This window comes from Cryptococcus depauperatus, chromosome 4 (assembly GCF_001720195.1).
Source record: "Cryptococcus depauperatus CBS 7841 chromosome 4, complete sequence".
Classification (NCBI taxonomy): domain Eukaryota; kingdom Fungi; phylum Basidiomycota; class Tremellomycetes; order Tremellales; family Cryptococcaceae; genus Cryptococcus; species Cryptococcus depauperatus.
In genome coordinates this window covers 1,845,366-1,862,851 of record NC_089471.1, presented here as the reverse complement: position 1 = coordinate 1,862,851, position 17,486 = coordinate 1,845,366, and the positions used below count along the sequence as shown (strand labels likewise).

General features: G+C 45.7%; 6 protein-coding genes across 6 annotated transcripts; 2 read left to right on the top strand and 4 right to left on the bottom strand.

Annotated features, from left to right (window-relative positions):
* Window positions 1-334: 334 nt before the first annotated feature.
* L203_104041 (uncharacterized protein) lies at window positions 335-6,766 on the bottom strand (the record flags this gene model as incomplete). Its single annotated transcript, XM_066213430.1, has 7 exons — window positions 335-895; window positions 957-1,122; window positions 1,169-1,980; window positions 2,031-3,827; window positions 3,875-6,169; window positions 6,214-6,276; window positions 6,728-6,766. The coding sequence occupies 7 exons, from the start codon at window positions 6,764-6,766 to the stop codon at window positions 335-337; spliced, it is 5,733 nt and encodes a 1,910-aa protein (XP_066069527.1).
* Window positions 6,767-6,955: 189 nt separating this feature from the next.
* On the top strand, window positions 6,956-7,955 carry L203_104040 (eukaryotic translation initiation factor 3 subunit F; the record flags this gene model as incomplete). Its single annotated transcript, XM_066213429.1, has 3 exons — window positions 6,956-7,017; window positions 7,069-7,580; window positions 7,627-7,955. 3 exons carry the CDS (start codon window positions 6,956-6,958, stop codon window positions 7,953-7,955), a joined length of 903 nt encoding a protein of 300 aa, XP_066069526.1.
* Window positions 7,956-9,408: 1,453 nt separating this feature from the next.
* On the bottom strand, window positions 9,409-11,731 carry L203_104039 (uncharacterized protein; the record flags this gene model as incomplete). Its single annotated transcript, XM_066213428.1, has 3 exons — window positions 9,409-10,535; window positions 10,585-10,881; window positions 10,927-11,731. The coding sequence occupies 3 exons, from the start codon at window positions 11,729-11,731 to the stop codon at window positions 9,409-9,411; spliced, it is 2,229 nt and encodes a 742-aa protein (XP_066069525.1).
* Window positions 11,732-12,833: 1,102 nt separating this feature from the next.
* Window positions 12,834-13,688, bottom strand: L203_104038 (uncharacterized protein; the record flags this gene model as incomplete). Its single annotated transcript, XM_066213427.1, has 1 exon — window positions 12,834-13,688. One exon carries the CDS (start codon window positions 13,686-13,688, stop codon window positions 12,834-12,836), a length of 855 nt encoding a protein of 284 aa, XP_066069524.1.
* A 627-nt stretch (window positions 13,689-14,315) lies between these two features.
* Window positions 14,316-14,918, bottom strand: L203_104037 (uncharacterized protein; the record flags this gene model as incomplete). Its single annotated transcript, XM_066213426.1, has 1 exon — window positions 14,316-14,918. The coding sequence occupies one exon, from the start codon at window positions 14,916-14,918 to the stop codon at window positions 14,316-14,318; it is 603 nt and encodes a 200-aa protein (XP_066069523.1).
* A 300-nt stretch (window positions 14,919-15,218) lies between these two features.
* L203_104036 (NADPH-dependent diflavin oxidoreductase 1) lies at window positions 15,219-17,416 on the top strand (the record flags this gene model as incomplete). Its single annotated transcript, XM_066213425.1, has 8 exons — window positions 15,219-15,619; window positions 15,667-16,035; window positions 16,089-16,222; window positions 16,278-16,453; window positions 16,504-16,653; window positions 16,701-16,956; window positions 17,012-17,222; window positions 17,269-17,416. The coding sequence occupies 8 exons, from the start codon at window positions 15,219-15,221 to the stop codon at window positions 17,414-17,416; spliced, it is 1,845 nt and encodes a 614-aa protein (XP_066069522.1).
* Between the last annotated feature and the right edge of the window lie 70 nt (window positions 17,417-17,486).

Here is a 17,486-nt window from a genome sequence, read left to right as displayed (position 1 = left end):
TTGAATGGGAGGTCCACCAGCATCGTAGGGTAGATGTTTTGCCAAAAACTCTTTGTGTCGAGCTTTGATAATCCGACTAGAGAGAAGTTTAATTTTAGAGTAAATCATCTCTATCAGCAGATTGCTTTTGATATGCTGGTCGTCTGTCAGATACTGATACATATTATGTTGAAAAGTTGGCAGGAAACAAACAACTACTTTGGAGCAGGCGAGTCTTGTCGTATCAAGCAAGCCTTGTAATAATGTCTATCTCGACATACATCTGACTACCGACCATCTCCCATATTCTTGTTGTATCGTGATAAACTTGGCATCGTTAAATATACTAATTGCTTTATTCAAAACTTCTCAACTCTATACCCTTTCGTTCCCTCGTAGCAGTTCCTGTTGTGGCTTGAGTTTTTGCGCCAACTGCATCCCTTATAGCTTTTTCCAGCTCATCTCTCTCGCCCTCCTTCATGGCGGATGTTGCTTCTTTGAATGCGGTCGGTCCTGATTGGGCAAGACCAAGAAGGACACCAATGGCAACTCCGTGCAACTGAGAAGGCAGCTCACCACTACGCTTTGATCCTGGTGGATCAAGCAAAAGACATAGAGTTGGCAATAACACACCATATCCCCTTGATTTGTACGTTTCAGGTAATCCAGTTCCCCAAGATACTAAACTTTTAACAATTTCCCGTATATTCTCCAAGGGTGGAGCGGAAGTAGGATCGGTGGCATGTGAGACAATACAGTCAGAGATAAATGATATCATAGGGGAAAAAAGATGTAAAGTAACCACTTGGAGAATTGGGGAAAAGATTGGTGGAGAATTGGGTCCTAAAGGTGATGGTAAAAGGCGGAGAGAAGAAGTGAAGATAGTCGATGCGCAGTGAACAGCAGTAAGACCAATCTTACGCATGGCATCAGTTTAGGAAGGCGGAATAATACGCGAACCAGCCGGAATTACACACCTCTGCACGCTCTGTGGAAGCACCCAAATACTGTCCGATTGTATAGCCGGCAGTTTCCGCAAGGTTCTTGCTGATCTTGATACTTGTGGGTAGCGTTGTTAAAACCAACGTGATGGCCAAAAGGTTGTTTTTGATTTTAGTATTAGAAACCGTATTGACCCGAGTTCTAAACCATTCAGCTAATGATTGAAACTCATAACCATCCGACACACCTCATATCATCAATATTTGTTAAGCAGGCTGATACAATTCCATGGACAACCTTCTCTCCATTCTCCATTGCAGGAACTTGCGAAGCAACCAACCCTTCCACAAGGGTTTTGAGACTTCCCAAGCATCCACTCACAAGATCGACAGGCGACTCACTTTCCAAAAGCCCACTGAAAAGGTGCAAACCCACAGCATAAAGATCAGCTCTTTCAGTTCTTTCTAAGCATTCCAAGATTTGAGCAAACGTCTTGAATGATATGCGCAAAAGATTGATCTTGTCTTGGGTGGTATCAACATGATGCCATGAAACTCGAGTGTCTTTGCATGGTATCAACTGCCGCAAAGTGAATGATACAAAAGCTAGTGTCCTCTTTATCTGGGCGGTACTGATCGCATTTACTCTTTTTCTGCTTGTCACAAAGCTTGATATGGCTTCTAAAACTTTGCCTTTGACGAGAGCTGGCTCGCTCATGGCGATTCTGTAACAGACAGTGCAAAGCTCGTCGTAAAACTGTCCTTCAAATATAGTTGTACCGCTCAAGATAGGCTTGACGAGGACCTGGATGGCCTCAAGACATGCGCATGCAAGATGTGTAGTAGAAACATCACCAAGAGTTTTCAAAAGCGATTCAAAAGCCAAACCGTAGATAATGTAAAAATTGGCGCAAGGCTCAGGCTCAATGGAAGGAAGGGAAGTTGCTGCCGTGGAAGAATCAAACCGCTGTCCATGCATTGCTCCAAATGCGAAGGGGTCATCAATGGCAAGCGATAACGCTGTAGCATGTAACAACTTAGGCACAGCTTGCTCATAATACTAGAAAAATGTAAGCGTCTTCAACTTAAGTGTGATTGTATCACTCTTACTGGCAATAAAACCTCCCTACCAAGTCCCGCCATACTATCTATTTGTCCACCTAGAGCCCCCATCTCTGGATCTGCCCTTAACTGGGCGTAATCTCTCAGAGCGCCAATCCAAAACGGTGCCAACAGCCACCGATATGGTTTGATAACTTCGGTAAGGTATGGTTGACGTATGGAGGAGACTTGCAACTCAGCCCATGCAGTGAGAACAGAAATTTTGAGCATAACAGATGCAGTTGGTGACAAATCCTCCACATCACCAAGGGACACCATTTTTCCTCCTTTGCATTGCTCCAAAGAAGTCGTCAAAAGTTTCAAGATTCTCCCCATCCTCGGCACCTCCTTGATGACACCACTACCAACAAAAACTGCACAAACTTGGACAGCCAACGAGAGTACTTCCGGCGAAGAGTCTGAACCAAAAGACGGCGTGAGTGCAGCAGCAATAGGAGCCTGATGTTGTTCTAGTAATAGGGCTGACTCAAAATCCAGATCCCGAGCAGCTGAAAACATCTCTATCACATCCCTCAGCACAATCAACCCTGCCAGCCTCACTTCCATTACCCCTGCCGCACTCGCCGAAAAAGCCATTTTGATCAAGTCTGCTACCCTAGACCAGAGCATGTGCTTGTGATTAGTACCCATCTTGTGTGCGAGTATGGGGTCAAAATGTTCAGGACGGTTACTCTGGGAGACGGATTGGACAATGTCGTGCAAACACTGCAAGGCGAACAATTGAGTGCGCCAACGGGAGGAGAGTGTATTTGAGCCTAAGACAGAATTTGCAGCACCAAGTGATTCTCCTTCATCATCAACGAATGCTGGGCCCGAGGAGATTTGTAATATTTGCTGTTGCGACGCTTTCGTGACCGCCTTTTGAGCTGCAGTTCGAGTCATGACTCTCTGACAAAGGTCAATCCAGCCTGATGGCATAATCCCTGCCGTGCCTTTCAGCCAACTCGTAATCACCTGTCGCACACCTTCAATACTTGGATCGTCGTCCAAAAGTCCAAACAGATCTTCCACGAGTTGGTTCCCGCCAATCTTGGAAATGAGAAGAGGATCGCGCTGAACTATCTGATACAAGGCGGTAATGGAGGCAACTTTGAGCGGTCGACGAGGAGAAGCGAGGTGAGTTCGGAAAGTGGTGACGAGTTTAGGCGTATCGATAGCCGTCGGAGCAAACATTAAAAATTGTTGAACACATTTGATAGCTTCCACTGCCAGCCCTTCATTCGTCTCTTCTCCAAATTCATTCACCAAAAGAAACACTAGGCTTCTCGCTTTCCCAGGCTCTTGCAACTCTGGGCCTAATACTCCAATAAGGGCATGTAATACTCTACAGACTACCTGGTAGGCTGGCAAGTCACCTCGAAGGTTTACACTCCCCAAAGAACCCCCTTCTGGTTCATGAGTTTCTAGAAGATAAACGTTGGCTAACATTCCCAAAGTTGAAAACACAAATGGCTCATATGTTAGATTTGCCGCGTCGACCACTCTGGCCAGCGCGTCCATCGCATGATAGTGAACTATAGGATGAGGGTCCGCAGCAAGGCTCATGAGAATATTGACAGCAGTTTTTAAGATAGGCCCACCGGCAAGACTGCCTACATGAGCGTAGATTGTGCCGAAGGTAAGCGCGCAACCGGCACGGACATCTGGAGATCTATTTTCAACAACTTGATCCACTAACCATTGGACTTGCGAGGAGAATTGAGTTGGTGAAGCAAAAGAGGAGAGTAAACCGAGTGCTTTAGCCGAAGTGCTTCGAATGCTTGGCCAAGGATCGAAAATTGCATCCTGTATCGGTTTAGCGGTCTTTCCAATGATTGTCTAAAATGATTTACCTGTAATAGGGATTTTATCATCTCACAGACCTGCCCGCTTCCTACAACTTTCCTGCTCCGTCCACCCTCTTTATCAATAGACAACAAACTTTTTTCTATTGCTGTTACCACGTTGACCAACACGGCCTGTTTTCTGCCGGGATTTTTCTCCAATTTTGAAGATTTGAGATGGGATTGAAGAGTAGCAAGACACTGTACTTGACCTTCGAATGACTGATGTGGGTAAAGGATCGAAAAGAGGAGAAGACCAGCATCAATCAGGCCTGTTTGCGCTGGCGGTGGCAATGTTGATGTGGAAAATAGAGATACCCCAAAAAGCGATAAGAAATCGTACTCCAGAGAACCCAAGATGGGAGTGATAAGCTGCGACTCAAGTTTAACTTCCACGCGATCTCGGTTTAACTCTTCTTCTCCGTCTTGTTTGCCATACTCATCTTTTGCATTCACCAAGCTGCTCATTCCAAAAGCATAGCCATCGACTGCGTACCATATTCCGGCGAAACTACCCGATTGGGCAGCAATTGCGGCTTGCGTGCCAGAACCAGAGTAGCTTTCTGGATCAGCGAAGGTAGTAATGGCGGTTTGCAACAAAGCAGGATGTGTAGACTCTGTTGCGGTACCTGGTCCTAGAGCAGCAAAACATTGTAAAACTCTTCGCCTTAAATTTGCTTCCCTGTCAACTAATGATTGTTCTTGAGTGAACAAGGTCGATGAATGGGACAGGTTTGCTTGATCCTTCAAAGTCTCAGAATAGGCCGAGGCAAACCCGTTTATAAAGTTGAGAGTATTGGTTAACAGCGTGGCTAGTCGGCGGGCTACATCAATATTGATTAGGGATTGGTTGTGAGTAAGAAAGTTGAGTACAGCAGACAGTGCACTTTCCCGAACGAGCAAGAGGAAGTTCCACTCTGCTTCTCCACGTTCTCCGACATTTGTATCTTTGCTAGTTGGCTTGGGTAAAGCATTTCTCCACAAAACAAGCAATTGAGGGAGATGGAGTTTAACAAAGCCTGGTCCGAGGCTCATGAGACCAGCAACAAGATTCCAAGCTACCTGAACTTCTGTATTAGCCTGTAAAATGTCATGATCCCCAACGACTTTGAGCAACGAGACAGCCATGTCGAACACTCTGGTTGGTACATCGTGAGACACGTACAAAGGTCTTTCAGCGCTTGAAGCGATCAATGCAGAAAGACCGAAAGACTTTCCGATTAGACGATTGGGGAGCTCTTTAGGGGCTGTAGGGGATGCGAGAAGCGAAAGATCCCTGTCAACATCGGCAATGAGAATGGTCAGAAGGCGAGAGAGTTGTGAAGGATTCATAGTTGCAAAGCGGCGAAGACAATAAGAGGCGAATAGATATACAGCATATGATTCGTGCGAGAGAAGTCGGACGAGCGGCTCGACAAGAAGCTCGATAATCTGCGCTGGTGCGTTTCCTACTTGCTCAAGCAATCCGGCAACCTCGCAGAGTGCTATGATGAGTACATTCTTGTCAATTTTGGGTTGACCAGGCAATAATGTTGGCTGCCAACCCTTCAAAAAGGCTGTCATTTCCCGTATGGCTGTTATTTGGCCTGACTCGGACAATAATCTCACTCCAATTACATCCCTCAGCAATATTCTGGCAACCTCTCTTGTTGTCAATGTTTCATAGCTTGTCGCTAACCCTCGCTGCCTTGATACAATTTCTTCCATAATATGCTTTACTATCTCTGCGTATCTCGTTTCCACATAGTCGGGGCCCAATACCGTAAATAAAGTAGCATATACGTCGATGATGGCATTGCGAAGTCTTCGAGGTGTTTGAGGGCGATTGTATGGAATCGAGATATATTTCAGCATATCTTGCATAGTGAGAAGGGTCTTGGAACCGCGATCTTCTGGAGCAGACGTGATAACAGTGGGCTCGCTTGATTGCTCCTCAGTATCTTTACTATTTTTCTTTCCCGGTTCTGGTAGTGTTATGCCACTGCCAGGAGATTGGGTGGCGGCCAAGAAATGCGCCAGCATCTTGCTCAAAGCTCTGCGAGTAAGATGATCTGCTGCTTCAAGACTCTTGAAGGCCAAGGGAGCAATCATGTCCAAAGTCGCTTGTAGTTGAAGTACAGGAGTGTAGAGGTGGAGAGAAATGAATGTTTCTGCTGCAGCACGCTGAACAGGGAGCGCCTTGTCTTGAAGGCCATAGCGTAAAGATTTAAGCAGGTCTTTTGTAAGGGCATCTGGAAGCGCTTTCCCAGCAGATTGAAGGGACTTCGAGAAGGCAACGAGGGCATGGGTGCGCAGAATGGCTGACTGCTCTGTCGTGAGCATCAACTGACAAACAACGTTCGACTTACAAAGTTTGTATTTCTCAGCACTTTTTGCGACAATGTACATATTTCGGCCATGAACGACATCATCTAGCGACATCAGCGCTATCTTAAAATGCACAGACTAACATTCTTTCCATGTTCTCTCATAACTTCACCAATGCAATACCAGCTTGCTACTCTGCTCAAGTTTTCTCTCGGGCTCATACTTTTTGATCCTATATCGCTAACGGCCTTGACCAGCGCCTGCACAAAGTCAAACAGTGACCTAGATTCTACTCTATGATGCAACTTGACCAGACATCGCGCAACGAGCTGCCGTATGGGTCTCCCTGGCTTTGGGAGAGAGTGGTTTGGTGTTGGTAGTATCAAATTGAGGAAAAAGCTGTGTATAGGTTGTATATGGGAGGATAATTGGCTTTCCTCCAGTGTCTCTATGGCTTGTTCTGCCTGGCGCAACCAGTGAAGCAGGGAAAGGTCTGCGCCTTCACCGTGGAAGCGTGACTACATCGTCAGCAGTGTACCCGTAGGCTTTACACACCTCTTGTACATTGAGCGCTTCTACGGAAATCTCGCCCATCGTTTTATAACGGCAAATTGAAATTATTCAATCTTTGATTCCAACAGTGAAGCTCAAATGGTATTTGAGCCTGATTACGGACGGAAGTAAAAGTGGGATCAAATCAGCCTCACCAAAGTTATTCACTATCTCTTACAACTTTTTATTTCTGTCTTTAATGAACTGTTTTACGCAATTCAAAAATCAAAAATGGCGCCTGACACATCGTCAACAGCTTTACACCTCGCCTTGCCCCATGCCGGCGCTTCCCAGTGTGTATCATCTTTTGGCTACCTTATCTTTTTCTGACTTATCTTGCTCAGCCGACCCCCAATTAAAGTCAATGTTCATCCCTCTGTTATTGCATCTATCCTTACACACCATTCTCGGCGTTCTTCAGAATTAAAAGCATCACGTGTCATTGGCGCTCTCATGGGTATTCGATCAGATAATGGCCACGAGGTTGAGATCCGATCGTGTTTTGCTGTCCCCCATACTGAAGAAGGACAGCAAATTTCGGTGGACAGGCCCTTTCAGCAGGAAATGCTTAATTTTCTTTCGAAAAACGGGACCAAAGAAATTATTATCGGCTGGTACGCCAGTCAAGCCACCATAAACTCCAATTCTGCCATCATACAAGATTATTTCTCCCTTGAGACTAGCCCTTTCTCCGCTGTTCACCTGACGGTTGATACCGAAATTGAAAAGGACGGGAAGGGCTTGGGAATCAAGGGATGGGTCTCTGCGCCTTTGGGTTTGACCAACAAGTCCGAATGCTCAGTTTTCATTCCTGTGCCCGTTTCCATCAAGTATGCCGACTCTGAACGAGCTGCTAGTGAGTATATTAGCATTCTCTGAAGATTTTGCTCATCAATGCTCAGTGGATCTTCTCGCTACGCAACCCACACCATCACCTGCCCTTCCTCCTCTCCCGACCCTCTCCACTTCTCTTGAACACCTCTCTGCTCTTATCAATCAAGCCCTTATCTACGTCTCTTCTGTTAATAACGGTTCCACCCAGCCCAATCCTGAGGTCGGGCGTTACCTTCTAGAAGGTCTTGGGAGATGGTCGTCTGCCGGTAGCGAAGATGAAGGTGGGGTCAAAGATGGTTTACAAGACACATTGACGGTTGAGTACTTGTCGAGCTTGGTCCGAAGCCAAGTGGAGTTGGCTGGGAGATTGTCACTCCTACAACAGCCTTCTCAGTGAGCGCGGAACATGTGATGGCTCAAGGACGTAGAGCGCAATTGGATGAGATCAGGCCCATGCAACTCATATCCGGTTTTGTACAGTGCTATACTGTCTTTGCAGCCTACATTGGTACCATTTTTCATTTTAAATTCCTGATTGTGATATCAACTGTCCAATCAATCCAACCCTGCGACATGATCTATTGAGGATACTCCAATAATATGACTGTTAAACGCTAGACACCACATTCGCTTTCAAATCAACGTGTCAAATTGATTCCATTACTCTCTTTCTTTGTCTCCTAAATTGCTGGTATCTCCTTCGCAACAGTTTAGACTCTTCGCAAAAGCCTTGGCCACAGATACTACGGCATCAAGAGCGCTGACGTTGCTCACTCTGCATGAACTAACTGAAAGAACTTTATTACCAGCGAATGCGCTGATCATCTATTTGATTTAGTTCTCAGGTTGTACAAGGCCACTAGGTTACTATCAATCTCTTGATTCTGGTTTACTGAAGGATCATCTCATGTTTGAGCCAGAGAGCGAAAATCTCTTGATGTGATGCCTCAACCTTGCAAGTTTTTCTCAATGTATAAATATGGAAAGTAAAGAAATTTATTGAATCTTGTATGTAGTGGAATAGGCTATTGCTAGGGTAGAAAAGGCAGTTGGAAAAGTTGAGCCTATAAGAGGCTTTTCGAGTATGAATGAAGGAGACGAAGAAGCTTTGCTAAATCAATGTAGTGTACTCATCTGAAACCTATACCATTTGAATATCTTTAGCTCTCAAAGCTTGCTGAAATTGTGAGTGCTCTCTATTGGGACAGATGATTCACAACAACAACACCTGACCTGAATCATAGTTTTTTCCAAAGTTTTTCTTAACCCATTATTACCATTTCACGATATAGGCTTTTCTAGTCACTCGTCAATCAGAATGAAGAAGAATACTTTAGGGCCCTTGTCCACATTACCTATTATTTGTTACACTAAATTGGCTTAGTTTGTCTTCTCCCGAGACAGGTTTCCTCTTTCATTTTCGTTTATATGTCGTACATCGAACTATAGAGAAGCGAAGAGCTATCGTTGCTGTTGCTGGCGCGACCAGTCTTGTAGATATTAGAGAGATATCCTGATGCTTTGAGTTAAGATAAGGATTCTGAACCTCCATGGGCACAAAGGTTGGATCTAGTTGTTTTGTAGCAAACTTGAGATACCAAAGCCTTATACTGCTTGACTTCTCTATCAGGAGTTGGCATGACGAGGTACGTAGATTCCTTTTATAGCAGAGCACTATTGCTCTTGATATACCCAATGCATACTGCTGAGTTATATGATAGCATAAACGCTTCGCAGCAGTATGCACCTGAGAATCACGATTCTAGTAATACATGACAAGATGCTTCAAGAGCAGTAAAACCTTCACTCCATGATATGTGGACAACCCAGTTTCCAGTTAGATATAAGTTTCAAAACCCGTTCTCTCCATCTTCGTCATCCTGTCCTAAAACACCAACACTTCTGATTTCTCCACCAGGCGCATATACTGTTGTCTCGTTTGCTGCTCCGCCTTCTACGTATCCCTCCACCAGGTTGAAAATATCTGAATGACTCTTGCTTCTTGTACGAGTTGTGGGGTGAGGCTGGAAGGAAAGTGTACCTGAGCGAAATCTTCTACGTATAGAAGAACTTGGCGAAACAGGACTAGATATACTCGATACAGCTGAAGGTGTAACATATATTGAAGTGGCGGTTGGATGCCGCCGGTGGGTGGAAGATGTCTGCGTGGCGGAAGGTAATGATAGATTAAATGGAGTGGAACTTGACGTCTGAGTTCTCCTGAGCCGAGGAAGTGTACGCAGATGGCTATCTGAGTCGATGAAGGGAGCAGGCTGACGTGTAGGGGTACGTGATTGCGATGGGAAAGGTACATTGGGTGACTGCGGCGATGATAGTCTGCTGTTTGTGGGAGTTGGTGAACCTGAGCTAGAATCGGATGGAGAACTGGCTGTTGATTGATGCTTTTGATAGTTCTCTGTTGCGATATTATGTGGTGAATTCAAGTTTGCCACTTTGGCCATATTGCGTCTCAATCCATCTCTAGCCGCATCGAGTTCTTGCGGCAATACTTCAGTCCTTCCGGCCGGTACATTCATCTCTTGACCATCCCCATAAACCAGTCTAGGTCCCCCTTGATCCATTTCTTTCTCCATATTATTCGCCACATCCAAACCCAATCTTCCTACATCTCCCTGTTCCCTTCCAGCTTCTCGCCGTGCCTTTTCAAGCTTTGGCAAAGTATGTCTCACCCAACGGCCAACGTTGTTGATTGCCGTATTCGTTGCAGGCAGGAAGGAAAACATCTGAAAGACGTGTATCATATCTTCGTATAGTTCGTGTGTAACCTCAACGCCTGCAAGAGTAGCTTTGTGGGCCAAAAGAGTGTTTTCGTCCCGAAGAACCTCTGAATCACCGGATTGGATAAGAATAGGAGGAAGGCCATGAAAATCGCCAAAAAGAGGCGAGGCGTATGGATGAGTTAAATAAGTTTTTATGCCTTTAGGACCGAGATAGCAATAAACAGGATTGAGATGATCTACACATAGACATAAGCGCGGTTCGAAAACCCAATTATGGCGACTGACCATCAGCCTCTGGAAAAGGAACAACATCCGAATCAGAATTTTCATCCCAACTTCCACAACTCATCGTTAAATCCACCCAGGGGCTCATCAACACCAAACCCGCAGGAAGTTTGTATCCTTCATCTCGAAGATACATACAAAGAGCCAAACTTAGTCCACCACCAGCTGAATCTCCTGCTATTACTATGTTTTCTGGGGATATCGATAGCGGAGGAGACAATAGCCGTAGATACCCATGCAGTACATCATGTAACGGTAGCGGGAAAACATTTTCTGGAGCCAAGCGATACGTAATGGCTTTACACACTCAGTATACAACCATACTCATCTCGCTGTACTCACCGAAAACTCGAGCGTTGCAGGACTTGCTCACAGAGATAGTGATTAGTCTATGCGTGGCTGCATTGCCAACGTAGTATGCTCCTCCATGAATGTAGTAAATGACTTTTTCCCGCGTAGTTTTAGTCTTCTTGACTGGTCTAGATTCAACGTCAACCGCTAAGTCTCTACTCCCATTTTCCAGTCTCCGTGGCCGATGCGAGTTGCTCTCCGATGATGCTTGTCTTCTTTGTCTTGCCCTTCTCTCAGCTTTGAGCCGTTTCCAAACACCTGTACCAACTACCCATTCCCCCGAAAGCTCTCTTGTTCCGCTTTCCGCTAAATCCCACTGTCTCATGAATCCTCTAGCGACTTCAGCGTCTTTTCTTCGGGGCACTGTAAAAGTTATAGGAGTAATTACCGCGTCCTCCGGAAGGGGCACGAGGAAATGTAGAGCAATGAACCGCCTGATCAAGACGATATCCGCTAAACTAGAGTGGTCGGCAATGTTGCGCATAAATGAAGTCATGAATGTCATCCGGTATCCCCAGCTAGCTCGTTTTGGGCCAAGGAAAAAGTGGCAGAGCAAAGCCACAAAGACATGAATGCCTTTAGTAAAGACAAAACGGATAAAGAGCCACCATGTGGGGAGTGTCCACAACAGAGGACTAGCAGAACTTGCAGGAGGAAGTCGCTGTTCGAGTTCTGGGTCCACCCTAGACGAGGGTGGCAAGGGAGACGGCGAGCGCAAGGGATGTGATGTCGTATAGGTTTCCAAAAGATGTTGCAAGGGCAATGGCCGGATAGATGGCATGTTGGAGGCTGTCATGACGGATGGATGGCAAATATAGGCCTCTAGGCAAGAGAGCCTGTTACCGCAGATTGTCAATAGTTGGGAGTTTAGCTTGCAGGTGATGATAATAAAGTGGAATAGATTGTATCTTTGTAATGAAGAAATGATAAATGCGTTGTCAATATGCGGAAAGATGGTTGTAAAGTAAATGGCAAAGAGAATACAAAATTGTTTCATGAAAATACAAGCAACTGGGTGTGTATTCATGCATAATTGTAGGCTTAAGTGCCTCACTGTAATTAAGAGTTCTATTACTTGAGGTTGTCGTAGAAAGGCTTAAGGTGCAATGCAGCAAAACTAGCACTGGTGGTGCACAAGAAATGAAGCATCAAAGAGAAACTATTCTATCTACAATTATCTATTCTATGTTGACGGACTTTCCACGTTTTCCCATGTGGCACCGTGAAGTGCCATGCACTTATAGTTCAGTTCGTAATAATGAATCATCCTCCCTGCATGATTCCGTAATGATAAATAGTCATTTCCGCCTTTTACCATTCTGTGTATCTGTTACGACCTGGTACAGGTGGACGGTGGTTACTGGCTTACAGGCGGAGCTGTAAGTGGTAGTGGTACTCGTGTGAGAGCCGGACGGTTGTACTTTAGATGTAAGTATGAATGTAGTGGTAAGGCCTATTGTATAACATATAATAGTTGATCCTCGAAGAGGATCAAACATGCTACGAGTACTTTTATATATCTATGTATTGGTATCAATAAACAAACACAACTGTTCCGCTATTGATACCACAACAGACAGCAAGAAGTAAACAAGGATGACCGTACCAATGTGGCGACTCTATGCCGTAATGAGTGGTGTGTAGGATGGCATATGTGTCGGGTCGTAACAACATGGCAAGATTAATATTTGCCGGACGGTCTTTCTTGGCTGGATGGCTTTTGAAAGGGCATCCACTAGCTCAACGTCGTATCGTCATTTTCATAGAGCCAGCGGATCCAAGCCTCGAAAATGTTTTGACTCGAACCATGCCCTATGACCAGGACTCAATACATCTTCCATTATACCCAAGCTTATCATCACATGTTCTTCGTTGACTGAGAAACGGCATTCATGAAGCTACTTCCATGCGAGCATCTCGCACTGCAATGCCGCATACCAAGCATCCTCCATCGCAGCCCAGTTCCTTGAGGCATTCAACGTCTCGTGTATCTCGTCTTTGGTGATGCCAGCTTCCAGCCAGCTCTGGTGTAAGGGATCACCAGGCTGTAACTGGCTCTCGGCACGCTTGGCTAGCCACTGTCGAGTGTCTGCTCCCGAGAAGACGGTGCTTCCTGTGCCGATACGAACCTTGCCGCCGTCCGTATCAAAATCCGCACGGCGGAACAAAGCTGGCATAGCAGGAGGTGACAGGTCCGTTGCAGCGTTCCCTCTGAGCACCGCTCGGCGGAAATTCGCTACCCAGAGACGGTCAAGGTCCACACTGCGCGGGTAAAAGTGCTGTTCGACAGTATCGCGTGTGGCCAAGATTCCTCCGGGTTTCAGCACCCGTCGCATCTCGGTAAGCGCCGTAACAGGCATGTCTGGTGGCGGCATATACCCAAGGGTATGAGCGCAGAATACAATGTCGAACGTATGGTCCGGGTAGGCGAGCCCTTCCAGGACATTGCCTTTTTCGAAAATGATGGCGCCTGGCCCTTCTCTAGACATGCCGCAACCATCGGCCACTGCCTTGGCCTTGTCCAAGACCTCAGCCGAAATATCGATACCGACCGTCTTTCCTTCGCAGGCGTATTTGACGAATCCCGTGGTGATGGTACCAGGACCGCAGCCGACATCCAGGATGGAGTCTGTTTTTTTTATGTATGGCAGTAGAAATGCAGCCTCCGACTCGGCTGTGCGCGTTTGTTGAGTTGCGACAGTCTGGCTGGAATAGCCCTGCTTGTAGTTACTCGCTAGACGGATGCTTGTCATGGTTGTTCTGAAAGGTAGAACGAAATGAGCGGTTTCTCCCACAGTCCAATTTGGTTAAAAGCCATACCAACCTAACTGTAGTTCTTGGAGTTCGAAAATGGATACGTTTTGTGAATGAGACGTTCAATTGAGATAGTCGATAGGGTTATTCATTTCCAAGAGCGAGCCGAACGCTGTTCAGTTTGAAATAATGAATCAGCCTCTCTGTATGATTACGTAATGATTAATGGTTGTCATTTCCACCTTTTACCATTTCGTGCATCTGAATGTTTATGTTCAAGTCATGTATAACTAATAAGCAAACTAGAGCTCTGTTCTTCTGGGAACTATGCCGACAGCATCCCAGCTACACGGGTCTCTCAATATCTTGGACAAAAATCTAGCTAAGCGCTCCAGTATCACCCAGCATCTTCCAACCGTCGGTTCAATCACTTCCTCCTATCTTTAGGACATGATATCTCGTTTTAGTCGCCGAAGATGGGATAAAGGATGTCCCATTCTGGGCAGATCATTCGTACGTCGTCTACCAATAGCCCAGCGGAACAGCTAGGGCTTGAGATGGTGTTTATGACTTGCTCGCCCAAGGCATCCCTCTCCGCACCTACATGGCCATCAATGGGTGCATGATCAATGATGTATTGTCCCTGTCCATTTCCAGTCCCATCTTTCTAGCCTCTGGCATTGATTCAATCCGAATGAAGGCGTGTCAACTAAGAATGAGCTATGGAAGTGTATAGACTTGAACGGGAGGGCTTTTCCATTTACTTTGCTTCGTATATCTGAAGACGTCGGAGAAGTGGTGCATCCTCGTTCCTTGAGGTAGGCCGATGCCGTCTTGTATCCATTCTGCGGCTTGGAGCCACCCTTACCTTTCAGAGAGTCATAATTACCTGGAATCGGCAGCCAATCTAGTAGAAGTGACAGGGATGAAGGAATTTGACCAGTGCCGTCGTTATGCCAGTCAGTATTGGTCGCTGAGGACTGTGGTAGGTTCTCGGGTTCTGTCGGAATAGCTGAGGGGTTAGATTTTGTGACCCGGCGCCGTTTACGTGTTTGAGAGGAAGTTAACGGTGCAGGAAGATGGCTCTGGGAAGGGCTATGCTGGGTGAGACCCTGGAGCCGTCCGATGAGCCAATCTGCAAGCTTGACATATCTATGGATGGCCTTGACGGCTGGGTGTTGAAAAGTGTTGAGTTTGAAGGTATGTGTTATATAGAACAAGATAAGCATTGAGTTTGAAGATTTATCTTATATTAAACAAAATATGACAAGTTGAACATCAGCTTTTCGAGTTGAACACGCAAAAAACCCTATACAATTCGGACCGAATTAAACACAGCCAAAATTTGCTTCCGTGATTATAACTCCTGTTCAGTTAACAGAAATGAATAACCCAATTACGTAATTATACAGGGAGGCTTATTCATTATTGCGAGCTGAACAGTGTTCAACTCGCCCTTGGAAATGAATAACCCTAATGACCACTCAGATAATTATAAATGTCTGAAATTTCAGAGCCATTTCAATATCATGATTCTTACTATATTATACGCTTCGGAAACAGGAAATGCTCAAGATACAGCTGAGCGTGCTGCTCGCGCTTTCAGATTACGCGGTAGAGCAGTAAGCTGCCTCTCAATGGACCAGTTTCCAATCACAGAATTACCCCATACACACCTTCTCATCTTGATAGCATCAACTCATGGGAGAGGGGATCCACCGGCGTCCATGCTGCCACTCTGGAAAGCAATGTTACGGAGCTCTCTACCTGAAGATGTACTAGAGGATGTCCATTTTGCGCTCTTTGGACTGGGCGACAGTAGTTATGAGAGATTTTGTTATGCTGGGAAAATGCTGCTGCGAAGAATGGAGCAGTTAGGAGCCAGTCAACTGGGAGAGCCAGCCTGGGGAGACGAGCGCTCACCGAATGGGTGAGCATGGTTTTGAGAGTATGTCAATATCGCTAACAAATGTCAAGTATCGAGGATGCTTTCCTGCCCTGGCTAGAAAGTACTCTAGACTTGTTCTTACCCTATCTTCCTCCAACTCGTCCGGGTCCTTCAGAAATCTCAGCGATGGATCTTCCTCCGCCTATATATCGACTGAAGCCAGTTAAGGAGAACCTTGCAGAGGATATAAATTTCGGTCGGTTATCAATTTCCACTACCTCTAATGGACACAGCACAACCGCCCCTGTTCGAATAATAGACCAGGGCGAAAATCGAATGCTACGGCAGACAAGGGAGTTGAGTGATTGGACCTGGGTAACCTTGAAGAAGCACAATCGAGTGACAAGCCAAGGCTGGTGGCAAGACGTAAGAGAGATTGAGCTGGAATTGGAAGATTCGTATGTGGACGAGGTAGACGACATGGGTGATAGCAAAACTTATGAGCTTGTAGGGTGAACTATGCTCCTGGATCAATATGTTCTCTTCAACCGCAATCAAGAGAAAATGATGTCAATGAATTTCTAAAGATGATGAATTTTGAGTCCCAGGCAGACGAAATGATGGTAATCGATTGTCTGCTTCCTGGTTCGTTTGTCATTGTTTGTTTCTGCATCGCATACTGACGATTTGCTGTAATCAGAACAACCTTTGCCTTCCCATCTGTCTGCAATAGAAACTTCTATAACGCTGCGATCTCTACTGACAAATCACCTGGACATCCAACATCCACCTAGGAAAAGTTTCTTCGAATGGCTGAGAAAATTGAGTCCTGACGAGCTAGAACAAGAGAGACTAGACGAGTTTATTGCAGATCCTGTAAGCTTCTCGATGGAAATCAGGTTGCCAGTCTAATGTTATCTTATCAGGACGAGATACATACATATGCGACGCGACCCTCTCGAACAATAGTGGAGACCTTGGCAGACTTTAGACATTCGCGAATACCTCTATCCCATATTCTCGAGATCTTACCGCCCCTCAGAAAGCGACAATTCTCAATAGCCAGTTCAGCAGAGGTTAGATTTCGCTTCCATCCTGTGCAGCAATTACTCACGCCGTACAGGAACATCCAGGTAAAATTCAGCTTCTAGTCGCTCTAGTAGAATACAAAACCAACCTTAAAATACCAAGGGAAGGTCTTTGCTCTTCCTGGATGAAAGAACTCAGAATTGGCACACGGATACCTATCCACATAGCCCCTCCTACTCTCTTTTTGCCCACCAATCCAAAAGTACCAGTGGTTCTTGTCGGTCCTGGAACAGGCGTAGCGCCAATGAGAGCGTTTTTAGAAACAAGAGTGAGACAAGGCGCCATTCACAGTAAGTTCAGTTTCCCGAGCTTCTTTAGCTCCATGATGGCTAAACATACCCTTAGATACATCTCTTTTCTTTGGCTGCCGATCAGTGCTATCAGATTACTATTACAGAGAGGAATTTGATAATTATCGGGAGAAGGGCGTCAAGATACATGTTGCTGCAAGCAGAGATCAAAAAGAAAAGATATACGTTCAGCATCTGATACGTCAAGAGAAAGAGTATATTAAAAAATGGATTGTCGACAAAGAAGGCTGGCTCTTCATCTCAGGGTGAGCCTCTCCTGGCGCATAGTCCAATTACTAATACCTCCAACAGATCCTCAAATGCTATGCCCAGAGAAGTTCGGGAAGCTGTAGAATGGTGCATATCTAAAGCTGGAGCTGGCGATATGACTGAGGAGGAATCCAAGGCCTATGTAGAACAGATGCTGGAGGAGAAGCGTGGAGGAGAGGAAAGTTGGTAGGACTGACTGGCACTAATGATGATCTTGTCGACCTTATCAGCTCGAATGGTAATGGGAAGACAACAATCGG